Source organism: Pyrenophora tritici-repentis, chromosome 10 (assembly GCF_003171515.1).
Source record: "Pyrenophora tritici-repentis strain M4 chromosome 10, whole genome shotgun sequence".
Lineage (NCBI taxonomy): Eukaryota > Fungi > Ascomycota > Dothideomycetes > Pleosporales > Pleosporaceae > Pyrenophora > Pyrenophora tritici-repentis.
The window spans coordinates 647,715-674,379 of NC_089399.1; the positions used below are offsets into that span (position 1 = coordinate 647,715).

Genomic DNA, 26,665 nt, shown 5'->3' on the forward strand with positions numbered 1-26,665 from the left:
TGTAGTGTGCCATGAGAATTTTGCATACCGCTCTTATAGTTGTCGAATCGAATCGTCGGCTTAGGTATCGAAGACTCCGGTCCCCCGGATACAGGCTACGAATTTGCCGCTCGCTATATTACTGCTTCGCCTCGCAGGGAAGGTGCTGACTTCTGGTGTCCGAGTGGTGGTCATGTATGTGCCGGTATGATAGCTGTCAGGTATGTTTTCGTGTTTGGCAGTCCGATACAGTATACAGTAGCTCCTTCACTGAGAATATACTTGTGATGATCCAAGAGAATTTGATCAGCCAGTGTTGGCGACCCACTGCACGTTTGGATTCGGAAGGCAGCACAGCATCGCCGACACCGACTAAGAGTCATGAAGCTGACACCGACCATATCATTGCATGGGGTAAGCATCAGCATCCTGATAGAGCTCGTCATCCGCCACTGAACAACACCATCTTGCGACATGTATGCTAAGAGTCTTGACCGCGCCCAGGCCTTTCAATAGGCTGCAACGTCAATGTAAAAATGACTGAGACCCCAAAAAGAGAAGACATCCACATCTTCGATATTATAACATGCATACCATGGACTGGATCATCCGTCGTTCCGATTCCATTTTCTCAGGTTGACATCATCGCCCAGTGAGGTTCTATAACCGCCGATGTGGGGAGTTGTATATGACAGTCCATGCAAGAATGCTGCCTCCGATATAGTATACACGTCAACACTGAATGCCTGTTACGTTCAGCTCATGAAGTTGTCCATGGCCTCTGAGGCATATTGGTAGATAGAGAGATATCTACGTGTAGTATCGTCATGATACCTTGTGCAAGTCTTCATCTCGAAGCAACATTATTTGTACTTCAACATCGGCGCTCAACAACGCACCCTTCGTTGCTAATATGAGGTCAAACCAAGGTTTGCCGAACTCTGCGGGGCGTCCTCACTAGCCACTTCACTCGGGAGCAGGCAGACGCCCACTAAACCCCATTCAGCCAGCCACTCAGCCAAAACACCCGTCACCTCGTGGAACAAACTGCCCGCCGACGCCACCTCAACCCTTTCCGAGCTCTGTCTTCATCTACTTTTCGCCCCTCCCATCCAATCACAATTGGCATTCTCGCCAATCGGGTGGAAGAAGCATTTAGCCGAGACAAATGGGGCCTTCCCTCGCCTTACATGACAATTCTCAAATTGCATGGTAATAAGATCGGCGCCAGATGATAGGGCCTCATCACTCACCGGCACTTACTCCGTTAAAGCATGTCGTTGGCAGTCATGCAAGACGTTAATGAGGACAGTGTGGGGTACATGTGTAGAAATGCCGGTGACAACGGCTCCACTATTATATATTGCAGCTGAAGGTACGGAGGAACGTGTATGATGTGGGACCATTGGGCTCAGAAGGAGTGAGAGTTGCTCTGCGCTGCTGGGGAATGAAGTGGGTGGTAGGAGCATCTTAGGCTTGATGTGAACTTGTGAAACTTTGGATTTTTTTGTACTTTTAAATCTATATCTGAGACAGACTTCTTGGGCGGTACTCCGCAAGTGTATCTTACAGGTGGGGGGCCGACTTGTCATGCTACCCTTAGGGTATGAACATCTTCACCAAGCAATCTTGGCGAGAAGGCCTTTGGGCCATCTGCGCACACAATATTTCCTTCCCTCATCGAGTAGAAGTAGGCCTAGGCCGAAAGCAGCTGGCAGAAACCAGTGCTCGACTGGAACTGATCGTGTGCCAACGGTGCGTTGGAGTGACGGAATATAGTTGAAGATGAATGCGACGACGATGGCGAAGATCATGGCAGGGAAGAGCGACAAGTTTTGAGTTGCCTTGTTCAGAATAGGTGGCTGTTGGAAGATGCTGAGTGTACGTGTGCGTGTGGCGAGAAGGTTAAAGAGTTGCCTGTAGTCCGTTAGTCCCCATTCTCTCATTCCAGACCACGGTCAGAGCTTACATGATCACCAAAGTGACGAAGTAGATACTTGAAGCTTGGTTCACAACCTCGTTGATGTAATTCGGGTCGTATTGCTTGTCGTAATTGCCGTACTTCAGCCACATCGCCGTGAATGGGATCCCTTGACGCTCCATCCACCAAAAGCTCATGGTAAAGGCTAGGAAGCACTGGAGCAGACCGACAACGAAGTACGCATGGAAGATGAGGCTAGCATTTACAAGCCTGTCCTTCTTGGGGTTACGAGGAGGTCGGAGCATAAGATCGGCTTCGGGCTTCTCATAGGCAAGCGTAATAGCAGCGGCACAATCGGTAAGACAGCAGATGATGATCTGGTGATGTTAGCTGATGGTATCAAAATAGCTGTTGGAGTAATTTACCATTAGGAAGGAGGACAGAATCTGGGGGATACCAAAAGCGACGTTTGTGACAACAGGCCAAAGCTCACTGAAACTACCGGCTGGTAGCAAGTACACGATAGTCTTCTTGAGGTTGTCGTAGACGAGACGACCGTACATGACAGCTTGCACAATCGCAGCGAACGAGTCGAGAAGGACCATGTCAGCGGCTTCGATGGCGATGTCTGAACCGCTGCCCATGGCGATACCAATGTCGGCAGCCTTAAGCGAAGGAGCGTCGTTGACACCGTCACCAGTCATGCCGACGATGTTCTCGCGAGCCTGGAACTCCTTGACGATGCGGAGCTTCTGCTCTGGTGTCGTTCTCGCAAACACAATCTCTTGGTATTGGCAGAGTTGGTCCCACTGCGCATCGTTCAGCGTGATGAGTTCCGGACCGCTCAAGACGATCGATTGTTTCCTAGACTCGCCCTTGAAGTCTCGGCTGAGAGCATCGATATCCTCAACTAAAGCGGAGTTCGAAATGATGCCACACTCCTCAGCGATGGCTTGCGCCGTGAGCTTGAAATCGCCGGTGACCATAAAGATGCGGATCGATGCGCCACGGAGGATGCTCACGACTTCTGGGATCTCATCGCGAGGTGGATCGACGATACCAACGATACCAACGAAGGTAAGGCCTTCACGGGCGGATACAAGGATCTCCTTCTCCTGGTCGTTGGAGAATGGCATAATAGTTGGCTTGCGGGCCATGAGAATGACACGCTTGCCCTGGGAAGACCAGCTATCCTTGATTTGCTCGATGCGGAGTCGTTGTGCTTCTGTAAGTTCCACCTCTTCGCCCAGCGCGTTCAGGATGAGATCGCAGCGGGGAAGGAGGATATCAGGAGCGCCCTTGATCATGAGTGTAGCATTGTTACTCGTTGCGCCCTGGTTTGCAGGAGTCATAACTCGAATCATGAACTTGTTCTTGCTGTTGAAAGCGATCTCGAAGACCTTTTTCCAGTCCCGACGTAGCTGAGTGACTGAACCTAAAGTCTCAGAGAGTCGAAGAATAGCCTGATCTGTGGCATCCCCATTGATCTTGCGATCCGCGATGGGCAGGTCCATAGTTGCAGCATCGAATTCGCCAGAGTTGCAGAGACCGCCAAGGACGCGAACATGGTCGATGATGTTTGACAAAGACAGTGCAGTTGAGTCTTTCTCCTCCGAGCGGAAGACTGCCATCTTGTCACGCGCCTCGTCGGCAGTGTACTCTTCTCCTCCGGCATAGATATCGGTAACCACCATCTTGTTCTTTGTCAATGTACCAGTCTTGTCGGAACAGATAACGGAGACGGCTCCGAGCGTCTCCACAGTCTTGAGCGATTTGCAAAGAATCTTGTTTTTACGCATGATGTTCGCGACGATTGTCAAGCTCGTAGTCAGTGCAATTGGAAGACCTTCTGGGATGAAAGCGACAGCCGCAGAAACACAACTGACGATGAGAAGTGGTACGTTGATCCAATCCGGATGATCTTTCCGCAACCATGCTGCCCAAAGGATGATGATTAGAATCACAACGCAGGTGATGAAGACGGAAATGATCAACACGAAGCGTAGGATTTCCTTTTGAAGTGGCGTCATTCCAGTTTTAGGATCCGAGGTCAGCTTCGCGATGCGTCCAAAGATTGTGTTATCAGCGGTGGCTACGCATATGCCAAGAACACTGCCAGAGATGCAGTGCGTGCCTTGTAGTCCGATATTGTTGGTTTCGAGGTAGTTGTCTTCGGTTGCATCGAGAGTGGCTACGACGGGTTCAGATTCACCTGACGTGTGTTAGTTTGTGTAATGGAATTATTTAGTGCCAAAGCTTACCAGTAAGGATGGAGCGGTCGAACACGGCATCGCTAGAGACTTCCACAAAGCGCATATCTGCGGGAAGCTTGTTGCCTTGCTTGATGACGATAACATCACCAGGAACCAAATCGAGAGCCGAAATGTTGGTCTGCGCTCCATTACGCACGACGATACACTGATCGGGCAACATAGTACCGATGGATGCCATGACCCGGCTTGTTGACCAGTCTTGCCATGCATTGAACGCAGCTTGAATGAGCCAGACCGCGATCAGTACACATGCGAGCGCCAAGTTGGCGACGGCAGGGGGTTTTCCGAGTGGTTTCCAAGCGATGAAAACCAATATGCCGGCTACAACGAGAATGCTACCAAAGCCACCGAAGAAGTAACCTATGATATCGCGGATTAGACCAGAGGGTGGCGGAGTCATCTTGTTCTGGCCATGTTCATTGAGGCGACGCTTGGACTGGTCGTCAGAAAGACCTTGATCAAGATCAACAGAAAGTCGGCGACACAGTTCATGGATAGCGAGCGTGTGCCATTCCAGGTCAGCCAGATCTGTAGGACGTCAATTGGTATAGTTTCATGTATCATTTCTGTAAGATACGCACCGACGGCTGCCTTCTCCTTCGCCTTCTTCACCTCGTTTTGCTTCTTGTATTGACCCTCATCAATCTCGATTGACAGAGTGCGGTAGGTGATCGGTAGAGCGGTCTCTGGCTGGACGGTGCGAGCACCGCCAACGCTGCGAATCGAGAGACTGCCAACACTATTTCGTCTTGACAATGATCTCTCATGGCGCCGCTCATGGTTGACATATCCATCTTCCTCCTCGGGGAGACGAAGCTCTCCGAAGCGAATACGGGGTGCACCTTTCTCTTCTTGATCCATTATAACGTGCTTAGATGAAGCGCACTAGGGGGCTGTTAGGAGCACAGCGAGAACGCTGAGACGACCCACGAGACGAGGTGAACAGAAAGGCGAGATGAGAAGTTGCACAAGAATTCATGATGCTGAACGCCCAGTTATACCCTGGGAAATGTCAACGATAACCGCTTTCAGCAGCGGTGTGGCCATGCCCGGCCCACAAGTCTTCTGAACACGCGCTTGTGTAGTTTCAGCAGAACCTGCGGAACATCGAAGATTGAGAACCCCTGCGGCATCAGAGTGAACCGCGTACTGCACACTGATTGTAGAGGCGCGAGTGTAAGTGGCCTTCCTCCATGCCACCGCAGTGTGGGCGAGAACAAAGCCGAGTGAGATCACTCCGCCGCAATGGATCAAGCGACATTGGAGTCATTGACATGGTTCATCTCCAACGATTCGACGCACAAATACCTCACGAATTACAATCGACGGTAAGAGGGCTGCGCTGCAGCCGACATGCTTTAGCCGTCAAGGGTATTCCGTGGTTCGTTCTGTCACGTGATCCGTATTTTGGTGTGGTAAGATGATGGAGCTCAAGCTGTTGCTGGTTAGCCATGAGCGATTTTCGTATAACAGCACTGCCACACTGCCTCGTGCAGAAACAAGCTCTCCCACGTCGAATCACTTCGATGCGCGATTTTTCATCTTAGCCATCGCGTAATATGGCTATCGTGATCAAACACACGGCTGAGTAGTTCGCCAGGCGTGCTCTTGCGGCACGGATTGCGTTTGTTTTCTCGTTGAAGCATCCCGCATACCTAGGCAGTTATGGATGATCACCAGCGGGTCCTAACAGCGGTCATCGTCAAGATAACGGTAAATCTCGTGGGACCGAGAACATGTGCGCGTGCTATAGACTGCGAAAAAGCATGAATTGGCACAAGTGACTGGCGCCGCATACCGAGAAATTGGTGGCATCCAAATGCCGGATGTAAAGAGGAGGAAGGCGGCGCTTACATGTCGACGCGCAACGCGAAATTACTCCAGCCATCATCTAGGAAAAGCCTTATAAGCTTCTAAGATTGTCAGTGGCATTCAGGATACCTAGGTAGCCCGTAGGCCGAAGTTCGTGGATGATAAGACGTTCACGTCCAGACCAGAGGCGAACGATACTGTTAGATAATCACCTTCTGAGTGGGGTGGTATGTGCGCAATGAAGCTTCCCTGAAGCCAACCTTAGAAGACAGGCCCAACACGCCTCAACACCACGCGTTGAGATGGCCTTTTCGCGACGAGCAACGGTGCAACGCCCTCACGCAATAAAAATCACGATATTTCAGAGCGGGATGCTCGAACAAGTGTGAATACCGATCGAGTCATTCCAGCACGATGCGCATACATCCACTCGGGGCTTTTTTTTTATGGGGGGATGGCGCAGTGGTAGTGCGCCTGGTTGCTTCTGCTAGCTTGCTCGCAGAGGTTGAAGGTTCGAATCCTTCTCCCCTCACCGCTATAATAATTCTATTATTCTAGCTTTACCAAAAAACATCGAACGGCTCCTTTCGAAACCTGGAAAGTTTTTCACCAATACCCCGCACGCTTAACGCTAGCCGCCGCCGTACAACCGAGCCACAAAGTACCGCCGAGACGAAAATATGCCGCAACTGCCGCTATATACAACAAACGTTCAAGGTCCCATGACTTTTTCCCCTACGAGGTTTTTTTCAGTCTTAGGAGCACGGGGTTATTATAGCAAAGGGATTGGTCACAAAGGTGGAGATAAACGGGTGTCTATTACAAGGTCTCTCTCTCTTTCCTGTATAGAAGCAAAAAACCCAAACCCCCATAGTCAAACTCGACCAAAGAAACGAAATCCTACGGGTATAGAGGGAAAAAACTAGTCAAACGGCCCTAGGCCACCGTCCTACATAGTCTCTGACTGAAAAAGGACGTTAATGGATACTACTACTACTACTACTACTCGGGGCTTTTACGCTCCCCTGATCACCGCGGCCCTTTAGTTACATATTGTCCGCCCCGGCAGTCTCTGGCGCTGGAAAACTGCCGGACACATAGTGGTATTCATCGTCCCCACCGCGATATCTACCTAGGTATACATGCCCATCTTCTTCTGGCTTCGCCACGAATCGACATGAGCCCATCCCTGTGGAGTAGACCATCTTCACGCACTCAGGACGCCCACCGCACTGTTGTACTCGCAAAATACTGTCGCATACACGGCGCGCTCTTCGAAACAGTTCGCTACGATGTGGACATCGCCTACCTAGGAGTTATGTACCTGTATAGCTTCGATGTTGATACATAACTAGGTATACTTGGAGAGCGTCCTAAGGGGACTGGATAGCGACGCACCGAGTTCCTTGTTGCGTTGATCTCGGAAGCACAGTGCTATCGTTCTTCGGTACGTACTAGTCAATGCATTCATGCATACACGAGGAATTGACCTATTGGTTTGTGCAGTGGATCATACGGTCTATCGTACAGCGTACCTACAGACATACGTCGCCCTAGTCGATGATGTCATCGGGTATTTTTCACTTCCGAATGTCCGTACACCCCAGCGAAAGGCCACACTCTTATTGCTCCACGCATTCACCGTCCTGTTGGTTGTGTATGCTGTGCTTGCTGCTTAGCAAAATAATTCAAGCAGCTACGTGGCACTTCGCTTGGGTTGTCAAGACACTGCATCAGCAGGCGCTTGTCCAAGTCTTCAAGTCCGTACATAATCTTCACGTGAAGATCCGAGTCGCGAGTAGACTCACGGTATTAGTGCACGGAAGCGTCGGGTTTGCCGCCACTTGACAACTAGTCGGGTGATGAACCTTGCATACGGCGGTTTTGTTGACGCAAGAACTGGGCATATACGATGATAAATGGGATCTTCTGCATTTGACTCGTTCTGCGTGTCATCCGCTACGAAGCATATCATATGCAGCGTATATCTATCTAGCTGTGCCGAGAACTCATTTTGCTGTAGTCATGCATGACCTTACTCCAATGTTGCCAAGCTCACCCTTGGACCCATACCATACACCTAGAAATCTACCTCACATATTATCCTCAATCTCGACCTCATTTGTCTCCTTGATGTCGTTCAAGTTCTGCCCCTTGTCTTCGTAGTCAGATCGCTCCTCATTGTTGCTGAGCCACGAATCGCCATCTCGTATCGATCCTCTAAGACTCTTGTACATGAGCGAGGTCTGATTTCGCACTCACCTCCTTGTCTTTGAAGGTGTTGGCTTCTAGCACTGCCTTCTTCCAGCGACACTCGGCCTTGCGCACCCCATTAACGATCAAGTCAGAGGAGAATCTGTCTGTCTTCCAATCCGCATGCGTAGCACTGTAGATCTTCGCTTGCTCATTATCAGGCATGTTGATGAGGTTCTGCAGCCACTTCTGTATCTTTCGGTACCCGGGGGTGTATATCTTGACCTTGGATGCTGCCCATGGGAGCTTGCGCCAGATTGGCAAACATGCGTCGTGAATGTTCGAGAATAATTGTAGTTCATGATCTGGGGCGCCTGGAACCCCGGTCCACCTCCACGGGTCTAGCGCCTTTACGTGAATGACAAGTTTTGTGAGATGTGGAATGGTAATGGGGGTGTTGATCACGCGATCGAATTGCCAATGTGAGTAGTTGATGCTGTACAAGTCGATGTTGAGTTTGTTTATGAACTCCAATGGACGTTCACCGTAGCGCTTCGTACCATCGCGAGCGTATCCCCAACTTATAAGCTCCAGGAACCGATATGTGGGATGTGCCAGACAGTCATTAGCTTTATGTGTGCACCGAATTTTGAGTTCGAAATAGTTGTGTCCTTAGAAGAGGCGCTTGGTGATTGAATTTATCTCTTTGTTGACACCAAGGGGCGAGAGCAGTGTTGGAAGGGGACCGAGCGGCAAGCCGGGAATTTTATCCCGGGATATTTGATATGAAGGATGCATAAAAATGGGTTGCTTGAAACTCAAAGTGTACTTGAATGTGATAGTCCTCTGCGTGGTACCACTAGTCCAGTCATCATACTCGTCCTGGAGAACCTCGGAGTTGATTTGAAGTTTTCCAGGAAATACCAAAACAAGGCGAAATATCTTCTCCTTGATCTCTAGTGGTAGCCTACTAAAGAAATCAACCTTGTAGTGACGAGCAAGGATGGCGTTTTCGGTGCCTGGTGGTAGAACATGGACACTCTATTATTATTATTATTATTATATTTCCATTAGAGTCCTGTATCAGTCGGTGACTATGTAGGACTTTGGCTAAGCCGTTCTATGTATGTTGTTCAATATGGAGTTTCTATAGGTCTTGTACAATTTGGAGGATAGTTGCGTAGTCCAATTTCCGAGCTAGTCTTCCATTGGCGCGGGTGCTAAAGAGCAGTGTGGTGAACAGAAAGAGATGTAACAGCGAGCTCTTTGCGAAAAGAAATATTGTTTGTAGTTTTATACAGTGTCTGTCTGTTGTTTTGTGTAGGCGTCTGTATATAGGGATCTACAAGAGAGAGAATAGATCTATACAGCTATTGCCTGGTCGATGTTTTGCTCGTGCGTGTGCTAGTGAAAGCAGGTGCTGGAGCGGTTCGGTATATGGGGTCGGTATATCGAGTCGGTTTAGGGCGTTCGGTAGAGAGGGTATTTGGTGTAGGCGTCTGTATATAGGGATCTACAAGAGAGAGAATAGATCTATACATCTAGTGCCTGGTCGGTGTTTTGCTCGTGCGTGTGCTAGTGAAAGCAGGTGCTAGAGCGGTTCGGTATATGGGGTCGGTATATCGAGTCGGTTTAGGGCGTTCGGTGGAGAGGGTATTTGGTGTAGGCGTCTGTATATAGGGATCTACAAGAGAGAGAATAGATCTATACATCTAGTGCCTGGTCGGTGTTTTGCTCGTGCGTGTGCTAGTGAAAGCAGGTGCTAGAGCGGTTCGGTATATGGGGTCGGTATATCGAGTCGGTTTAGGTCGTTCGGTGGAGAGGGCTTTTGGTGTAGGCGTCTGTATATAGGGATCTACAAGAGAGATAATAGATCTATACATCTAGTGCCTGGTCGGTGTTTTGCTCGTGCGTGTGCTAGTGAAAGCAGGTGCTAGAGCGGTTCGGTATATGGGGTCGGTATATCGAGTCGGTTTAGGTCGTTCGGTGGAGAGGGCTTTTGGTGTAGGCGTCTGTATATAGGGATCTACAAGAGAGAGAATAGATCTATACATCTAGTGCCTGGTCGGTGTTTTGCTCGTGCGTGTGCTAGTGAAAGCAGGTGCTAGAGCGGTTCGGTATATGGGGTCGGTATATCGAGTCGGTTTAGGTCGTTCGGTGGAGAGGGCTTTTGGTGTAGGCGTCTGTATATAGGGATCTACAAGAGAGATAATAGATCTATACATCTAGTGCCTGGTCGGTGTTTTGCTCGTGAGTGTGCTGGTGACAGCAGGTGCTGGAGCGGTTCGGTATATGGGGTCGGTATATCGAGTTGGTTTAGGGCGTTCGGGTATAGGTAGCATCTAGATATATAGGCCTATTACTTTGCAGCAATAGAGATATATACCTAAGGAAGAGCCGTTGCTCTGTCGGTTTCGTAGAGGGTGCCTTCGATCGAACATCTAAAATCAGTTGGCGCACGGGCCATTTGCAGAGATTTCTCTCAACTAAGGCCAGGTAACAACTCTGTCAAAGTTGCAGCGGCCAGCGCGCCCGCCACAACGCCTGCACGCAAAAGCAGACGTTGGAAACTGATTCCAGGCAGGCATTTCAATGGAATTGAGATGAAAAAAGGGTAATCCAGGACCTTTTTGTCATCTCGAAAAGTTGGTGTTCGATGACATGGACACTCTACCACGGGCCAGTTCCTCGCGTCTTAAACACTTTCCTTTCGTCGTAGTGTTTTTCAAGGTCATCGGTATTATCGTGGTGTTCCGGATCGAAGAACTTCTCATAATCTTCGTTTTCACCCTCTTCTTCTGCCATCTCAGCGCCAGCCTTAGCCTTCCAAGCAGGCAGGAGGGAGTTGTCAGTCCTCTGGGCGCCAAGACTTGGCTCCACTCGAAGCTCGAAGTGCTGCTCATGTGGGAAATTTGCGTTAAATTTTGACTTATCTGATTTTAATTGCCTAGAAATGCACAAAATCAAGTGGCTGATGGTTTGCCTTTCGAAATCAGATCCGGTTTCAAGACAACGATGGAAGTAGGGTAGGTTGCGAGCTCGGCCGAGAATCTGATCCTCCGTTGCTTTTCGGGACCTACCCATCAAGAGTACGATCGCAATAATTTCGCTCGCTTCAAAGTCGCTGATGAAGTTGGGCATGCCTAGCTGTACATGGAGCAACTCGTGTAAGTCAGTGCCTAGTGTAGACCCTGGCCTCAGGACTTCCTTTTGGAGTTGGCCATCCACCGGTGCGCCAGGAAAATGTTCTTCGACTTCTTTGGCTGTAAAGCCCCGCTGAAGCTGATGATCAATTATGGTTTGTCTGTCCCCAGGCGGCAATTAGCGCAAAGATTCATGACGATGTCCCGTCATTGTTGGAGAACCTTTGAATAATCCGGTCGTCAATTCTGTGTTCACCCGGCTGGATGACGATAACTCACCTCAGGTGAGTCTGCGTCGTGTAATAGCTTAGCACTGGACGACTGTGACTATCTCCGTGTCTCCGGGGATCTTCGCTACTCAATTCGTTAGTTTATCGCTCGACCAACAACGTACGTGGGTGACCGCGACTCACCTGAGGGTCGCTGTAATTCGAAATAAGACTTTAGAGACCGAAAGTGACCGTCGCCGACGCTCAAAGTAAGCTTTAGTATCGTTTGGGGGGCCTTGGATCAGGTAGCTTGTCAGTATTAGACTCAACTTACAGCGAGGTCGCGACTTACCACGAGCGCAGTTTTATCCGTGATGTAATGAAATTGACAACTGCAATTGCGCAAGCGCAAGATGCTTCCGATAGTGCCTCCTCTTGTAAATGCCGGGCAATAATGATGTAATTATTCAGCTTCCATTTTATTTTTGTCTAAGGTAAGGCACTGAGCAATACGAGATGTTGGTGCGGGTAAAGGTCCACATACTTGAGGTTGTGTGATCCCGCAATGTCGAACAGCTTTTACTCATTTTTGCGGGCCCTTCACACTGGCAGATCAGCTTAGCTTAGATGGGGGCGAAAATCGTAGCTCCTAGGCTGTTTGCACTCTTCTACGAATTGCACTTTTCGAGATCCTCCGCCACTTAGTCTATGATGTACCTTTCCTTGGTAGGCTATTCTCATTTCACTCAAGTAGTCCCTAATCTACTGGGATTGTTATATTTAAAGGCAGTGATTCTACATTATATGGCTCTTATTTTTACTAATTCGTAAATTCAAAGCCGGGGAGGTTCTGATTATATCGTGTACTGATCGCTAGAGGTTGATTTTGATGACATGCTTGGTACCTGGGAAGTACTGAAGCTTCAATTCGCGATGTTGACCAATACTACTTTATATACAGTGGACACAGGATATTGATCGAGAAAACTCTGGGTGGGCACGTTAAGGGGGCATCTTAAGAACTACTCCACATGTTCGAGATAATGCGAGTGGAATACGGAGATTGCACTTCTCTGAGCAAAGATCATGGCCGTTCGAGACTGTCCATAGATTTTCGCAAGATCCTTTTCGTACCGAGCCGTGCCTGCTAGTGACCTTAAGGTTGGAAGGACCTCGGGAGTAATTTAAAGCAATCACGGGGCGTTAAGGTTTACGCTAGCAGCGTCGATCATGCATGACAGCGTGTACAGGCACGACTCCACAGGAAAGGCACGCTTAGCAAACATGGAATACTAATATCTATGTCGGATCGTGAGTATCGGTAGAGACGTCGGCTGCTTGACACTTCGGCCCGACTTCGGTCCAACTTGCGCTGAGCTTAGGTGTACCTTCGTAGCACCTACGTTCGTAGATAATCAATACCAATACCAGTCACTAGAAGAACCTCGTTGTTGTTATTCACCCGTACGATCGTACAAGGCCTACCAACAATCTACTAATATTCGTAGAATTTCAATATATAACGCAGCTTCCAACAGATTCTAGACAATGAGAGAGCTTTCCAGAAAGTGCAACATGTCAAATTCCCTGCTCTTAGTAGCTATTACCTACTTGTAGAGAAGCGTAGAGGCTATAGCTATACCTATCGTTAGTAAGAAGCGGTAACGGACTTTCCAGAAGGGGTACAGCCACGATACGTTACCCATTAATGCCGACGCGAAACTACACGCTATTCTCAAGAAGTGCTTCGGGTCGGGGTCTGGAACTAACAATGCCAACGATTTTAAGAGATTCGTACCTGACCCGGCGAATGGCGACTAGAATCATCCTAGTTTATTGCTCTGACAACTGCGATGGTCGTGAATATCCCCAAGTCCAGCCTCGTTCTCAGCTGTCTCCAACAGCGCCACAAAACTCAGGACTCAGTCAATTTTAGAAAGCCATTGACTCCTGTGATGTATATATATATATATATGGCCTGAACTTGCATTCCAGTCTGTACTCAAAACGAAAAGGTCAATTCTTCATCATCATGCTGTTCAAGACATCTCTGTTCTCGCTCCTCTCGGTGGCCGCCGCAACCATGGACGTAAGCTGCTCACCTCAAATACCGCCTGCCTCTTGTTCAGCCTCTGCTACAGATGGTTTGCTTTCACCGCGTGGTGATGTGAAGGTAGACTGCGATGTTGTCAAGGGGGCCTTGGGACTACTCAAAGGACTAGGAGCACCAGCGTCTTCTTTTTGCAAGTCGTACCTACGTGTTCCCTGAACGACAACGGTTCCAGCTACTGTTACCCCAGGACCAAGGTAAGAGCTGTTGACTAAGAAAGGCCGGTGATCAGTAAGCTAATGAGTATTCGTACAGTACCATGGACGTCATCGTAACCATTGTTACCACCACGACCGTCTTCGGAAACGCCAATTTCCCCAAACGTTCTGATATCACCCCCATGGCTGCCCCAGTTCATTACCTCAAGGCTCGAACAATTCCAAAAGGTTTAGACAAGTTTGCGGTAGCAGAAATCTCTTCCGCATGCGCCTGTCTTAAGATCTCGCCATTTAAGACAATTACCCTAACAATTACGGCACCAACACCGGTATGTTTAACTGGCTTCCTGTTGTTTTCTGTGTCACGCGCTGATGCCTCATCCATCTAGGTTACAACACAGACCAGCACAAAATTTTGATAGCAACGGTTACAACATGCGCTCCTCAAGGTGGACTGTTGCGGTTTGTGAGGCAAGGGTATTGCGCATGTCACGTGCGTTGTCCTGGCGCTCCTCCCTCCCCTCCATGAGCACCTTCTCCCCTCACCAGCATCAGAGATACGTCATATAAATAGACCCTGATTATGGCTACATATAAGGTGGCCATGACAGCACAACAACAACAGAACAGAATATACTCTGATGACTGCCTCGCGCGGTTACACTTTAATTGACTGCATTGTACTGCAACATGGACCGTGTAACTGCTCTCACCCAGAAAAGTGCTGTAATCAAGCTTGCCTTTGTAGTGATAATCAGGATAACACAGTTAATCAATGCTTGTAGTAGTTACGGTCTATTACCATCAAGGCTGAAGTCTGTAGGGTGCTTGGCCGCCATAATACGTCGCAGCGGATGTCGTTTTTCGATGGCAGCGGGGTGTAGTGGCAAAAGAGCTCCTGAGCTTGGATGCCATTACTTGTAATATCTGAATGAAGCGCATCATTATGTGAACCCGTCGTGCATTGCGCCCGTTGGTGATATCGTCGTCTCCGCCGATGCAGTCCTGTCGAGCATCTCCAAACCTGAAATCAAAGACAATCTCTGCTCTTGGAGCAACATGATCTCGTTGTGTAGTTCACCTGTTCGTTCTGCAATGCCCAAACGTGGCCCCACTCTCACGGCGCCCATGAGGCTCAAGGCCTCATGCCCTAACACTGTCGTCGAACCAAACTAGCGCAGCATGAGATAACAAAGTGACAGTAGAGATCGGTAGTATATTTCATCGCTCATAGAGCCAAGACAATTCCAAGGCCAGTAAAATGCTTAGCCCTACGCCCCTGCCTACGGGAAATGTGCTGTATGAAAAGCTGTGTCCTGGCCTTGTTACATAATATTTGATGCCACAATTGTATGCTCTGAAAACCATGACATGTTTGCTGCCATATAGGAGCTGACTGCACTTGCACTCGCTGCAGTGATCTGCGAGCAAACTATGGTAACGCGCACGATACTCTGATGGGCTGGGGCCTATGTGGGAGATACTGCAGATCATGCGGTGGACTGTGGGGGTGCTAGATACACGCTGAGGATAGCCTGAACATGCATCTGCGCTGAGTGTGCCTTTTCGCGTAGGCTGGGAGAATGTCGCTTGTGCTGCCATGGGATCGCAGATCTGATTCTGCCTCTCGCAGCCCTGTGGAGGTTGCTAGATACATGTACATCGTCTTCTGGCAATAGCCAATGCATTCCGAGTACCTCTTAAGCAAAAATATGCACCGAGCATGCTGCTTACCTGCCTGGTCTAGGAAAAGATGTTTACAGCAAGAAGCCACTGCTGTGTAATCACAAACTTAACCTGACCCCCACAGCCTCAAGCAGGATACTGCTTTCTCAAGTCGTGAGGGATTTCGGCTTCATCTGCAGCTTCTGGCGTTGTTTGGCCGCTGTGGCGGGGTTCACTTTCAGCGTCTGTCTCCCGCCCCTTCTCACAAACTCTTTGGCCACAAACTCCAAGAACCTTCACCCACGACATTCCCCACAAGAGAACCTCATTGTTCTTAGATTACAGAGGGGTTACAGCCAGTCGACTTGTAACAGACGTCTGTAACCGATCTCATGTAAGTTTTTCTGCCCTTCTGCAGACACCCTCGAGAGCTCGCGACAGCAGCTACGCTACGCCAACACCACCACCAGCAATATTTACCGTGCTGTGACGGGCGTTGGATGAGAGCAGCTTCTCTTCTCAGTGCTCTTTACATCTACACGTTGGCGGCGGTAGACCCCGTAGTCGAGCTGTCGATGGTGCTCGGTCGCAGCTAACATCCCCTGCAGCATACTACCACAACACCAGAGGCACTCAGCCTACTGAACGGCGCCGAAAACCTCAGTTCTTCATACTCGTAATTCGTTGCTAGCCTAGGACGCCGCCGAACACAATCGACTGCCATCGGCATCGTCCGTACCTGGGGCGGACAGCCGTGGAAGACCCCACCTTCAACATCAACGTGAGGTGGTTCGATCTGCATTGTACGTATCCTTCTCTTGATGTATGGTGGCAGCTGTGCTAATAACAGTCGCCATAAAGCGGCGCTTCCGCCATCCTCCTTGAAGATGCAAGAGTTGAAAAAGCTTGGAAGAGCTCTCGTCACAATCCGCCTCCTCGTTGGATCATACAGCCGGATACAAAAGATCATACAGACGGCAAGGAAGAAATTATCTGGAGGTTTGGCGGAAAGGCCATAACATACCAGAAGCGGCTGGAGAAAGAGAAGGACCTCGACGATGCCTTCCTCATCTGGAAGTGAACCGAAGACGGCCAACGCGAAGTCCAAGAAGTGTACGACCGATTCCCAAGTCTGCTGATGAAGACAATGAGCCCAAAGGATGTTCTGTAGTTTGTGAGGAAGATTTCAACGCCAGGCACACACTGACGGCGACTGTAGACTGCCTCTATAAAGGATGCAGGAACCTACCCTTGGGTTCCAGCCACACAGGTGATGGTTCCAGCCTTGCTGATATTACCAACTCAACCCTCTCTCTTTTCAGAGGTCAAAGAACGGGTTTCCGAGCTGTTCCCCGTCTTCAACAGTATAGAAAAGAAGGAATAGTGAGACACCAAGGCTACAAGAAGATGTTCGTGAGGGGAGATTTCTATGAAGCCCACCATTAGGCTCGCAAACAAACCGAAGGCGATGTGGTACCGCAAGAGCTTGGTTTATCAACCCCAGCCGCAGATATCCCTTTCTCCCTTGTGCGACTCACCAAGGAGTCGCTGCTACCGTCTACGGCGACGGTGCAGAGTCACAAATGGAGCTCGGTGTTTCACTTGTCGTAGGCCCCTCGACAGCGTGGCATCAACTCGCGGCTCCGGAACACTCGATCTCGTTGCCTTCCAATGCACCAGTACCGGCATGGGCAGGTTATCTCCCACCTCTTTCCTGACGTATCTGTCTTCTCTTAATGTCAAACGGGTTTCAGGTCATTGTCGTCTCTTCAACACCGTCATCGTGTCCAAACCATTGTCGACACTGCAGGAAAGAAACCGGAACACAACCTGGTTCCAATTCCCCGAGGCCTCAATGGAGGAGATTCATATATCCCAAGATGGGTGCAATTGGCATCTGAGTTTGAAGGGAACAGCTTCATCTAAACTGATCCGTACTGAGAACCAAGACTCCGTGTCAAACTTTAGACTTCGGCAATCCTCATCCTTACGTATAATGCCGCATTGGATGTTCACATCTCGAATCAGAGTGTCTATGGGCGACTACACTGTTCAAGCAAGTGAAGCGACCATGATTGCTGGCAGCCCCATCAAGACCGCACGGCATATGGAAGCAGCATCATCGATTGAGAGGCCTAGAACATCAGCATCGGGTACTATCTTCATGCGAGGAAAGCACGGTCCTTGGTGCTCCAGGACAGCACCGTGTTCTCATAATAGTAGTGCTGGTGCGAGCAAGGCGGATACAACGAAGTAGCCGGTCATGTTGGTCGACTACAAAAAGTTCCCAATCTACGCACAGACAACGGAGGGTGTACAGCACGCATCGATGTTCAATGCGGAGGCTGCATAGTCAGTAACCATACCAGTTTCGAAACCAGGACACATGCTTCGAGGGGCGACACAAGGGAAGACTCTGTCCGGTTGTGCTGGTCTTTGTGGAACGCACATTGGTGACTCCCGGGGGTCATGTCGTAGGAAATGAATGTCCAGGCCCAGCCTTGATAGGCGGATTGCTTCGCTCAACCCCCACTGTGGTATCAAGGTGCCAGGGTGACTCGGACTCCAATAAAAAGACCATGTATATTGGTAAAGCTCGGTGCAACAACGGTCGGATGTGCATGACTCTGGGCGGTTGGCAAGACAGAGATGCCAGCGATATCTAAGCTCCCGACTCGAAATCCAGCTTTGGCTTGCTCATTTTTATTCGATACAATTCTCATTGATGACGCATCTAGGCACTGACCGCTGATGATGGAGAACCAAAGAAAGGTAGCCGAGTCCCCAACAAGGGTACGCTGAAGAAGTGAATGTCTGCTTGGAACGACTTTCAGAGCAAGGCCACCAAGAAGGGTATCGCCAAAAAGGAGTCTATGTTCCGTACCAGTACAGTAGCTAGCAGTCGAGATAGAGGCCGTAGAGGTGGCCGAGAACATGGTAGCAGTGGTCGCGGAAGAGGAGCAGAGAGAAGTTAGGAAGAAGGTAACATGATCTATGCGAATAGTCGAGTCCCTAACAAGGGTACGCTCAAGAAGAGAATGTCTGCTTAGAACGACTTTCAGAACAAGGCCACCAGGAAGGGTATTACCAAGAAGGAGTCCATGTTCCGCACCAGTACCGCAGCTGGCAGTCAGAGGTAGAGGCCGTAGAGGTGGCCGAGGTCGCGGTGGTGGTGGTCGCAGAAGAGGAGGCGCTGGCAGGGGACGTGGACGAGGCCTCTAGGCGCGAAGAGAGATGGCGACATGATCTATGCGAAGAACAAACTACGAGGGGCGTTGAGAGTCCCTTAGTATCAGTTGTTGGGGATGTCTTGCCCGCCCGAGCGCGCATGAAAGTCGGTAATCCACTATCCGATCTAGCGCAGCAAGGGTAGACGAATTTGGTCAAATGCCGCGACAAATCCACAACTCCTCGACTACGTACCTACCACATCATAGAAGAAGAAGGAATTGAAAGGGGGAACCTCAACGAGCGAGTGGTTGAATTAGGAGAATGAAACAAACAATGTGGTGCACAGGTATCGCAGAATGCGAATTTGGACTTTGAAGTTGGGAACCGAATCACCACCACCAAACCTTCGACCCCTTTCGCGCTAGAGCCACAAACACCAGCCTGCCCGCCGACAACAGCAACAGCCCGCAACTACAAGTCACAAACATCTCCATCCCCACAATACACCCCACAAACTCTCAACTCAACATGTCGTCTATGGGCAGCTCAACCGATGAGCGGGAGAGCATCATCAACGTCATCCGCAGCACCCTCCGCCTTCTCTCTTGCACTTCATACAGAGAGCCAACTCACGCGTACATTGAGATCGCAACCAATGATGTGGCGCAGTCTGGCCGCCCAGAGCCTCCCCGACAACCCACCTACTGCAGCCTTCCACGAGGAATCCGCCGCATGTCTGCGCCTACTGTTGAGGTCATCAACGCCGGTCACGAGGAAACAGACTCCGGATAGCCAAGCCTTGAAAGCGGGTAGTCTAGAGAGACCTAATCTTGTCGATTTCTTTTTTTAGCTGGCAGGATTGTGGCGTGATTGCTATCGCGACTCGCGACGACTGTGGGATGGCGTTCAAGGGTGTTTGATTATCAGGAAAAAGCGAAGAGGGAAAGCTGCAGCATTGCATGAACGATGACAAACTGGGTATCACAACAGGCGCATTTTGACTAGTAGGAAGTGCAGAGACAGAGACAGGATGAGATAACGAGAATGAATATGCCGCGCGACGACATGTGCCGACGCTGTCATGCTTGCAGATGAGCGAATCTGGACTGAGATGAGATGATGTTGGTTGAGAAGTCGGAAGTGATGAAGACAGCAAGTTACCCCACCACAAGCTCCCGACAACGCGCTACTCCGAACCCCTGCTGCACCCCCCAGCCTCCGACGCAGGCCGAAGCCGGAGCTATCTTACTTTCCAAAAAAATAACTTGGCTTAATGACCGCTTTCACCAACACGCACATTTCCAATTCCTTCCTTACAACACACGATGGCAAATATAGCAGACTACTCACGGCCCACGACGCCCGACTCGTACAACCCCAATGGCCTCGCCTCGCCCCGTACCCCCAAATCCAGTCTCGCACTCACCGAATACACGGCAAACCCCAGTCCACGCTCTGAGTCGTCATCCCCCAAAGCACCGCACCACCTCATCCCCGACGCATTCCTTTTACCGAATGGGTACCCAGACTACCTGCGCCTGATCTTGACATCGCGCGTGTACGAAGTAGTGAAAGAGACGCCATTGACACATGCAACGAACCTGAGTAATCGGTTAGAATGTAATGTACTACTCAAGAGAGAGGACCTGCAACCGGTGTTTAGTTTCAAGCTGCGCGGTGCATACAACAAAATGGCGCATCTTGAACCCAAAGACCGGTGGCGTGGCGTAGTGGCATGTAGTGCAGGCAACCACGCGCAAGGAGTTGCATATTCAGCGCGGAAGTTGAAGATACCCGCTACCATCGTCATGCCATCAGGAACCCCAGACATCAAACACAAGAACGTGTCCAGACTAGGTGGATCGGTTATTCTCCACGGCGCAGACTTTGACGAGGCAAAAGCCGAAGCTGCGCGGTTGGAGAAACTCCACGGTCTGGTGTCCATACCACCCTTCGACGACCCCTATGTAATCGCCGGCCAAGGAACTGTCGGCATGGAACTTCTCCGCCAAACCAACCTCCAAGACCTAAAAGCCGTCTTCTGCTGCGTCGGCGGCGGCGGTCTAATCGCTGGAACAGGCGTCTACATCAAACGCATCGCGCCGCACGTGAAGATAATTGGGGTAGAACAATACGACGCAAACGCCATGGTAGAATCCCTCAAAGCAGGCAAACGCGTCTTCCTAAACGACGTTGGTCTCTTCGCCGACGGCGCCGCCGTAAAAACAGTCGGCGAAGAAACCTTCCGCATCTGTCAAGAAGTCGTCGACGAAGTCGTCCAAGTCACAACCGACGAGACCTGCGCAGCCATAAAAGACATGTTCGAAGACACACGCTCCATCGTCGAACCAGCCGGTGCCCTTGCCCTTGCCGGCCTGAAAAAATGGGTTCAGAGAAACCCGTGTCCAGATCGCACACGCGGTCTCATCGCCATAGCATCAGGCGCAAACATGAACTTCAACCGCCTCCGCTTCGTCGCCGAACGCGCCTCTATTGGTGAAAACAAAGAAGCCATCCTCTCCGTCCGTATACCAGAAACCCCCGGCTCTTTCGCCGCACTCGTCGATATCATACATCCCATGCCCGTCTCGGAATTCTCATACCGCTACAGCTCCCCGCATTCTGCCCATATCCTCGTAGGCGTCCAGGTAAAACCCTCCTCCCGCGAAGCCGACATCGAAGACCTCATCGCGCGTCTCGCCATCGCAGGCATGCACGCCAAAGACCTCTCGCACGATGAATTGGTTAAATCGCACATTCGCTATCTCGTCGGTGGCCGCAGCAATGCCGCTGATGAGCAAATGTTCATGTTCGAATTTCCAGAGCGCGGTGGTGCACTGTATAAATTTCTAAATACGCTTCAGCCAGGTGGCATGAATATCAGTCTATTCCATTACCGCAATTACGGCGGCGATGTCGCGAAGATTCTGGCGGGCATTCAGTGTAAAGAGGAGGAGAGGGGCATGTTGAAGCAGTTTTTGAAGGAGATTGGGTATCCGTATATGGATGTTACGGAGAATGAGAGTTATAGGATGTTTTTGAGGGATTAGGTGTGGCATGTGTCGTGGAGGTGGATGATGGTGGAGTTGTGTTTAGGGAACATGGCGATGTATACACTAAACTCTCTCATATAACGGCCATCACCATTTACGAAGATTAGCCTCATGGGCTGGAAATGAAAAAGATACCCCCCTTATCCCCTGGTTCCTTCCACCAACGCCCAGGTACTCCAGGCTTTGTTTGCACTGTCATATAACACCGAAATAAGTTAAATCAACCCTTTGACTTTCACTTCCACGACACTCAACTACACAATTCCGCGCACATGTCTACAAGGGTATGAATTCCATTCTTTACTACCCATTTATTCCTTGCAAGCCAGGGAGGGCGAGCGATGTCCTCTCTGAGAGAGTTGCGGTTATGCTTATGAGACAAACGAGAGAGATAGAGAGTGAAGAGAGAATTTCTAAGTAAAGGCTCAGCGCCCAGTCCATGTTACGCCATACCCGCACGCCATCCATCCATGCATGCAAGCAAATAAGGAAACAATGTATGAGTCCTCAGCGATTAAAACCACTGGCGATGTTTCTTCGCCGAGTCGATATGAGTAGAAGGGCGCGAATGTAACCAGGAATGGGAATGGTAACTAACCAATCCACCCCACATCAGAACGGTATTCCAACCCAACTCTACACCCTATCCTCGGCAAAATCAAGCACCTCACAATCATCTTCAAAAAACCCTTCTTCCTCACCGTCATGCTTGACGCGTCGCCTCCTCGTGGTAACAACAACCTGTTCGACCTCCTCCTCGCCATCTCTCAACACGAGTTTGTTCTCAATGCGCGCCGCGACACCACCGAAATCTTCTTCACCCCCAGAGTCGTAAGCTTGCGTAGTGGGCGACGAGATACGTGTAGCTTCGATAATTTCGCCAAAGAGCCAGGGTGAGGTGTCTTCGTGGTGGAGACTAGAGACTAGTTCGGGGATTGTGGGTGGGGGGAGGTACTCGCTGGCGCTGGTACTGTGAGCTTCTGGCATGTGTCTCGAGTAGATGAAGCGGGTGACGCGTTTGTCGGTGTAGAAGGGTTGGTAAGGGGGGTTTGTTTCAATTTCTGAGAAGCTGAGGGGTGCAAGGGTTGGGCCGATGGGCTTGCGGGAAGACAGGCTTCGCGGGAACCAGTCGCCGTAGCAGTCGAGGGTTTGCTCTGGATCGCCGGGTTGGGGGTAGAGCTGTTCAGCGACAGAAGGGGGGAGGCCTGCGTCTGAAATGGGGGCGAGGACAAACTCGACCAGCTTTTTCTTGGTGATTGATGCTGTGTTTGAGGATTTGCCTTTGCCTGTGGGAGGTCGCATTTGTATGCGCCAGATTTGGAGGACACCGCCAGAGACGAGTGCAATCGAGCCGCGGCCTCTGCCAGACATCCAGCGTACACTGTATGGCTTGATGCCACTAGGTGATGGTGGAAGCGTCATCTTGTTGTCACCGGCATGTCGGATGTTGCTGATAGATTTTCCAACGCCAGCAGCTACGGCTTTGCCGGATTTTGCGCCAGCAGCAGGAGTAACACCAAGACTGCTCAGACTGAACCGAGGACCTCTGTTGTTACCCCTGGTTCGAACGGCGTCAAACCAAGGCTTCGCACTACTGATGGCTTGCATGGCTGAACTGACGGCACCAGTAGCGCCTGCAGGAGCAATATTCTCCTTGGGTGGAGGTGGAGGTGCGGATGGGCGGATTCGTCGAGGCGGTGGCCATTGGAACGCCGACGCTGGCATGGGGAACATATGTACAGTGCCTTTGTCGGTAATGACCGCCAGTTTGTCGGCTCTAGGAGCAGACCAGACAACGTCTATAACATTCGCAACAGTCATGCGAGTAAAGCGAGCAACTTGTCGAACATGAGGTCCAGTAGGTTGTTCGCGTGCCGTCTTACGGGCTCGTCGAAACGTCATGCGCTTGAGGTCCCAGATATCTTGATAGTCGCCCTTCTTGCTGACCGACATGAGCATCAGTCCGCTGGGAGCGAATGACAGAAAGCTACATCCCAAGGCAGCTGGGATTGTGGCAATGGGTTGCAGCGAATTCTTGCTCCTCGTTTCTTCCGCATCTAGCAGCTTCTGCAAGTCGTAGACGGAGATTACAGTCGATTCTTGTCGAGGCTGTGTCTGATCGTGGCCATGTGTGGGTGGAAAGTAGTGTTGCATGGGATCCTGAGTATATGTCTGCTGTCCTTGCTGCCCCTTGTTCATGTAGCTCTTGAATGCCTGCATTCCCTTCTCGGTGGCCCAGCGGGCACTCTTGATTGCGACTTGAGTACCTTCTCGGGTGAGTCTGTCGATGAGGCCTGCTTCGTTGGGTGCATCAACGGCACAATTAGGCGATGGCTGAGGTGGTACACTGTGATGCGCAAGACCAGGGGCGCGCTCATAGTAAGGCGATGTCAGAGCCACACCATTCACAGGATACAATGCGCTCGATGCCGGTGGCGTCACTGCCAACCAGCGATCAGAAAGCGAGAAAACAGGCAGTCCATATTTCTCAGGAGGTATCTCATCCTGACTACCATCCGCAGCGCTCGAGCCCCCTGACTGTATTACCCGTTCACGATTCTGTACAGATGTCCAAATCTTGCCGATACAATGGAAACTCTCGGCATAGTCCAAGTGACCCTGTAAGTATGGAGCGAATATGAAGACTTCGCCGCTTGTACCAGATGCAACAATGACAAACTTGCCCTTCGCATCGACGACAAAGTCGCCTACAGGAGGTGGCGGTTGGAACAGAGGGCTGTCGATGGGGTTGGTGAGCGGTGTCATCGGAGTCCGATACAAGACTGCAATTCTCCGCCTCTCCTTGAGGGAGTAGACTTCAACGGTGGTCTGGTAACCGCTAATTTGGCCGTTAGCGTTTCCATGGCGCGAGGATGGCCTGCTGGGTGAATCGGAGGCTGAGTCATCTGCGGCAGAAGACGCGCCGCTTCCACTGCTGCTCCTACTATCTTTGACAACCGGACCATGTAGGACAAGCGCAACTAGCGGACGGGAAGGAGCCGACGGGTCCATGCGCGAAGTCCAGGGCAAGATCTTGGCGCCTATGACGGCACCACGAAGACCTTCCAGTCTTCCCACGAGGTCCATCTTGCTCTTTTCAACACGGAAGACATCAAGACCACCCTGTGAACCGACAACGAGTACGTTCTCCGACGTCCGAGCCGCCTCGTCTCCTGCCATGGACAAGGTGTCGAAGCCACAGAAGTGACCTCCCTCTCCTGGTTGCATACCGCCCTTGTTTGGGGCAGTATTGAGGAAGTCGAGGTTCGGCAAGCCGTAGTAGTGGGGCTGCGCCTGATGCGGCAGGGGCGGGTTCGCAGCGAACTGTTGTGAAGTGGGGCGGCCACCCTGCGAGTAGATGGACGCCCGGCGGTCTCTGCCCGGCGAGTTCTGCATGCGGCCGCCAAACGTGGTGTACTGATTGGGGTGACTGAGGGGACGGGCAGTAGGCGGAGAGTTGGACATGGCTTGGTGTGCGTACAGTCCCTCTCGCGCACTGGGCGAGTTCTGGAAGGTGGGCGGAGAGCCAGCGATGGCTATACCACCATTACCTGGTGAACCAGAGTTTGGAAAGAATGGGACAGATTTGGCCCACTCGTTTGTGTACTGTGCGGCGGGGGTTCGTGAGGCGCCGATAGCCGATAGCAATGGGGACGTGGTCGCATTGTAGTTTGTGGGTGGGGACGTGGACGAGAGGCGCTTTGCCGACGGCGACTTTGTTCTGTGACAGTCAGTTCTGTTCCGAGCAAACAGGAGTCACTTCCATGACGCCTTCCGTGCCAACCGGTCAGCCTCCCTAGGACACATGGAAGATGGGCAGGCACAGGGGTGAAGGGGGCACGACATACATGTTGGGGTAAATGCGCGTAACCTTCTCACCTCCCCTATTTCTTCTTCCCAGCTCATATCTCGTCGTGTTGCGACCGCGCGGTTGAGGCGTGTCGTGCACCTTGTGGCTCTTGGACTGCTGCTTGTGGAGGTACGTGAGGTTGGAAACGGGCGCCGTGTACTGGTCAACGTGTTCGGGCGATGAGGTCATTCAACCTGCGGATAGTGGAAAGGAGGCTGGTATGCGTCTACTTGCAAGAGTGGGTTATGGTGGTAGCGACGGACAAGAGGGCGAGCAGGGTGAGTCGAGACGGGATGAATGCTAAACAAAGGCCGATGCGTCATACGCCGTCGTCACGGCGGCTCGTGGAGCGTGTAATGTCGTGCCTGCACAGCAAGACACTTGTGCTGGATGTATAAGGATGCCTTGTTCCTGACTCGGCGCGTTATCTTGCCCTATCTATCCCTCTCTCGGTACCGGCGGGAGGCTCGTGGATGGGATGGTCTAAGCCGCGGGGGCGGGAGCTTCACGCGGCACCTTGTAGGCTTGTATCAGATAGCCCGCCAGTAGTCAATGCAGACGAAGACGAGTTCAGACAGCAGATGTAGTTCACTTGCAGCTATGAGGAAGCTACAAGTGTTGAGATGTATGCAGGTCGTCGTAAGATGCAGTTGTTGGGTCGCTCGTCACGTAGGTACTGAGGGGCATCCACAGCTTATGCAGGTAGCATGCTGAGCCCGAGACACTCTCGATTCGCCCGCCACTGAGACCCGCCAGCACCGCCCTCGACCGCTGCTACCCAGCCCTCTCTAGCCAGATCTAGTCATCCGTAGGTTATCATTCGAGATGAAATGTCAAGTGACTGCATCAGACACCGGCATGTTGCTTAGGGGTCAGGTTTGCATGGCCACGGCCACATGCGCCGTTCCGCGAAGCGTTCCGAGCGCTGACGTCTATCGTGGCACGAGACCCACCCTAGGCCTCCTCCTTAAGAGGCCGATGATCGCGCATCACGTGTCCATGTGAGGGTAGGACCGCTTCATCCCCCTATGTGCCTTCTCATCACTGGCCGCGAGTGTTACTGCCCAACATCAGCAACGACAAACTTCTACATGACCTACTGTATACCGATAAGCAAAGTAGATTGTT

The 26,665-nt window shown here is 51.0% G+C and overlaps 8 protein-coding genes across 8 annotated transcripts; 4 read left to right on the top strand and 4 right to left on the bottom strand.

Moving 5' to 3' along the window:
* Positions 1–1,595: 1,595 nt before the first annotated feature.
* PtrM4_040790 (MgtA, Cation transport ATPase) lies at positions 1,596–5,034 on the bottom strand (the record flags this gene model as incomplete). Its single annotated transcript, XM_001937587.2, has 5 exons — positions 1,596–1,896; positions 1,949–2,277; positions 2,326–4,112; positions 4,162–4,701; positions 4,755–5,034. The coding sequence occupies 5 exons, from the start codon at positions 5,032–5,034 to the stop codon at positions 1,596–1,598; spliced, it is 3,237 nt and encodes a 1,078-aa protein (XP_001937622.1).
* A 3,044-nt stretch (positions 5,035–8,078) lies between these two features.
* PtrM4_040800 (uncharacterized protein) lies at positions 8,079–8,741 on the bottom strand (the record flags this gene model as incomplete). The annotated part of the gene is made up of 3 exons (XM_066104386.1): positions 8,079–8,213; positions 8,248–8,706; positions 8,739–8,741. 3 exons carry the CDS (start codon positions 8,739–8,741, stop codon positions 8,079–8,081), a joined length of 597 nt encoding a protein of 198 aa, XP_065958950.1.
* A 2,107-nt stretch (positions 8,742–10,848) lies between these two features.
* On the bottom strand, positions 10,849–11,319 carry PtrM4_040810 (uncharacterized protein; the record flags this gene model as incomplete). Its single annotated transcript, XM_066104387.1, has 1 exon — positions 10,849–11,319. One exon carries the CDS (start codon positions 11,317–11,319, stop codon positions 10,849–10,851), a length of 471 nt encoding a protein of 156 aa, XP_065958951.1.
* Positions 11,320–13,562: 2,243 nt separating this feature from the next.
* On the top strand, positions 13,563–13,799 carry PtrM4_040820 (uncharacterized protein; the record flags this gene model as incomplete). The annotated part of the gene is made up of 1 exon (XM_066104388.1): positions 13,563–13,799. The coding sequence occupies one exon, from the start codon at positions 13,563–13,565 to the stop codon at positions 13,797–13,799; it is 237 nt and encodes a 78-aa protein (XP_065958952.1).
* A 100-nt stretch (positions 13,800–13,899) lies between these two features.
* Positions 13,900–16,544, top strand: PtrM4_040830 (uncharacterized protein; the record flags this gene model as incomplete). The annotated part of the gene is made up of 3 exons (XM_066104389.1): positions 13,900–14,127; positions 16,072–16,139; positions 16,325–16,544. 3 exons carry the CDS (start codon positions 13,900–13,902, stop codon positions 16,542–16,544), a joined length of 516 nt encoding a protein of 171 aa, XP_065958953.1.
* A 2,627-nt stretch (positions 16,545–19,171) lies between these two features.
* Positions 19,172–19,426, top strand: PtrM4_040840 (uncharacterized protein; the record flags this gene model as incomplete). Its single annotated transcript, XM_001937585.2, has 1 exon — positions 19,172–19,426. One exon carries the CDS (start codon positions 19,172–19,174, stop codon positions 19,424–19,426), a length of 255 nt encoding a protein of 84 aa, XP_001937620.2.
* A 533-nt stretch (positions 19,427–19,959) lies between these two features.
* PtrM4_040850 (IlvA, Threonine dehydratase) lies at positions 19,960–21,684 on the top strand (the record flags this gene model as incomplete). The annotated part of the gene is made up of 1 exon (XM_001937584.1): positions 19,960–21,684. The coding sequence occupies one exon, from the start codon at positions 19,960–19,962 to the stop codon at positions 21,682–21,684; it is 1,725 nt and encodes a 574-aa protein (XP_001937619.1).
* A 639-nt stretch (positions 21,685–22,323) lies between these two features.
* On the bottom strand, positions 22,324–25,726 carry PtrM4_040860 (Tymo-45kd-70kd domain containing protein; the record flags this gene model as incomplete). Its single annotated transcript, XM_001937583.2, has 2 exons — positions 22,324–25,408; positions 25,536–25,726. The coding sequence occupies 2 exons, from the start codon at positions 25,724–25,726 to the stop codon at positions 22,324–22,326; spliced, it is 3,276 nt and encodes a 1,091-aa protein (XP_001937618.2).
* Between the last annotated feature and the right edge of the window lie 939 nt (positions 25,727–26,665).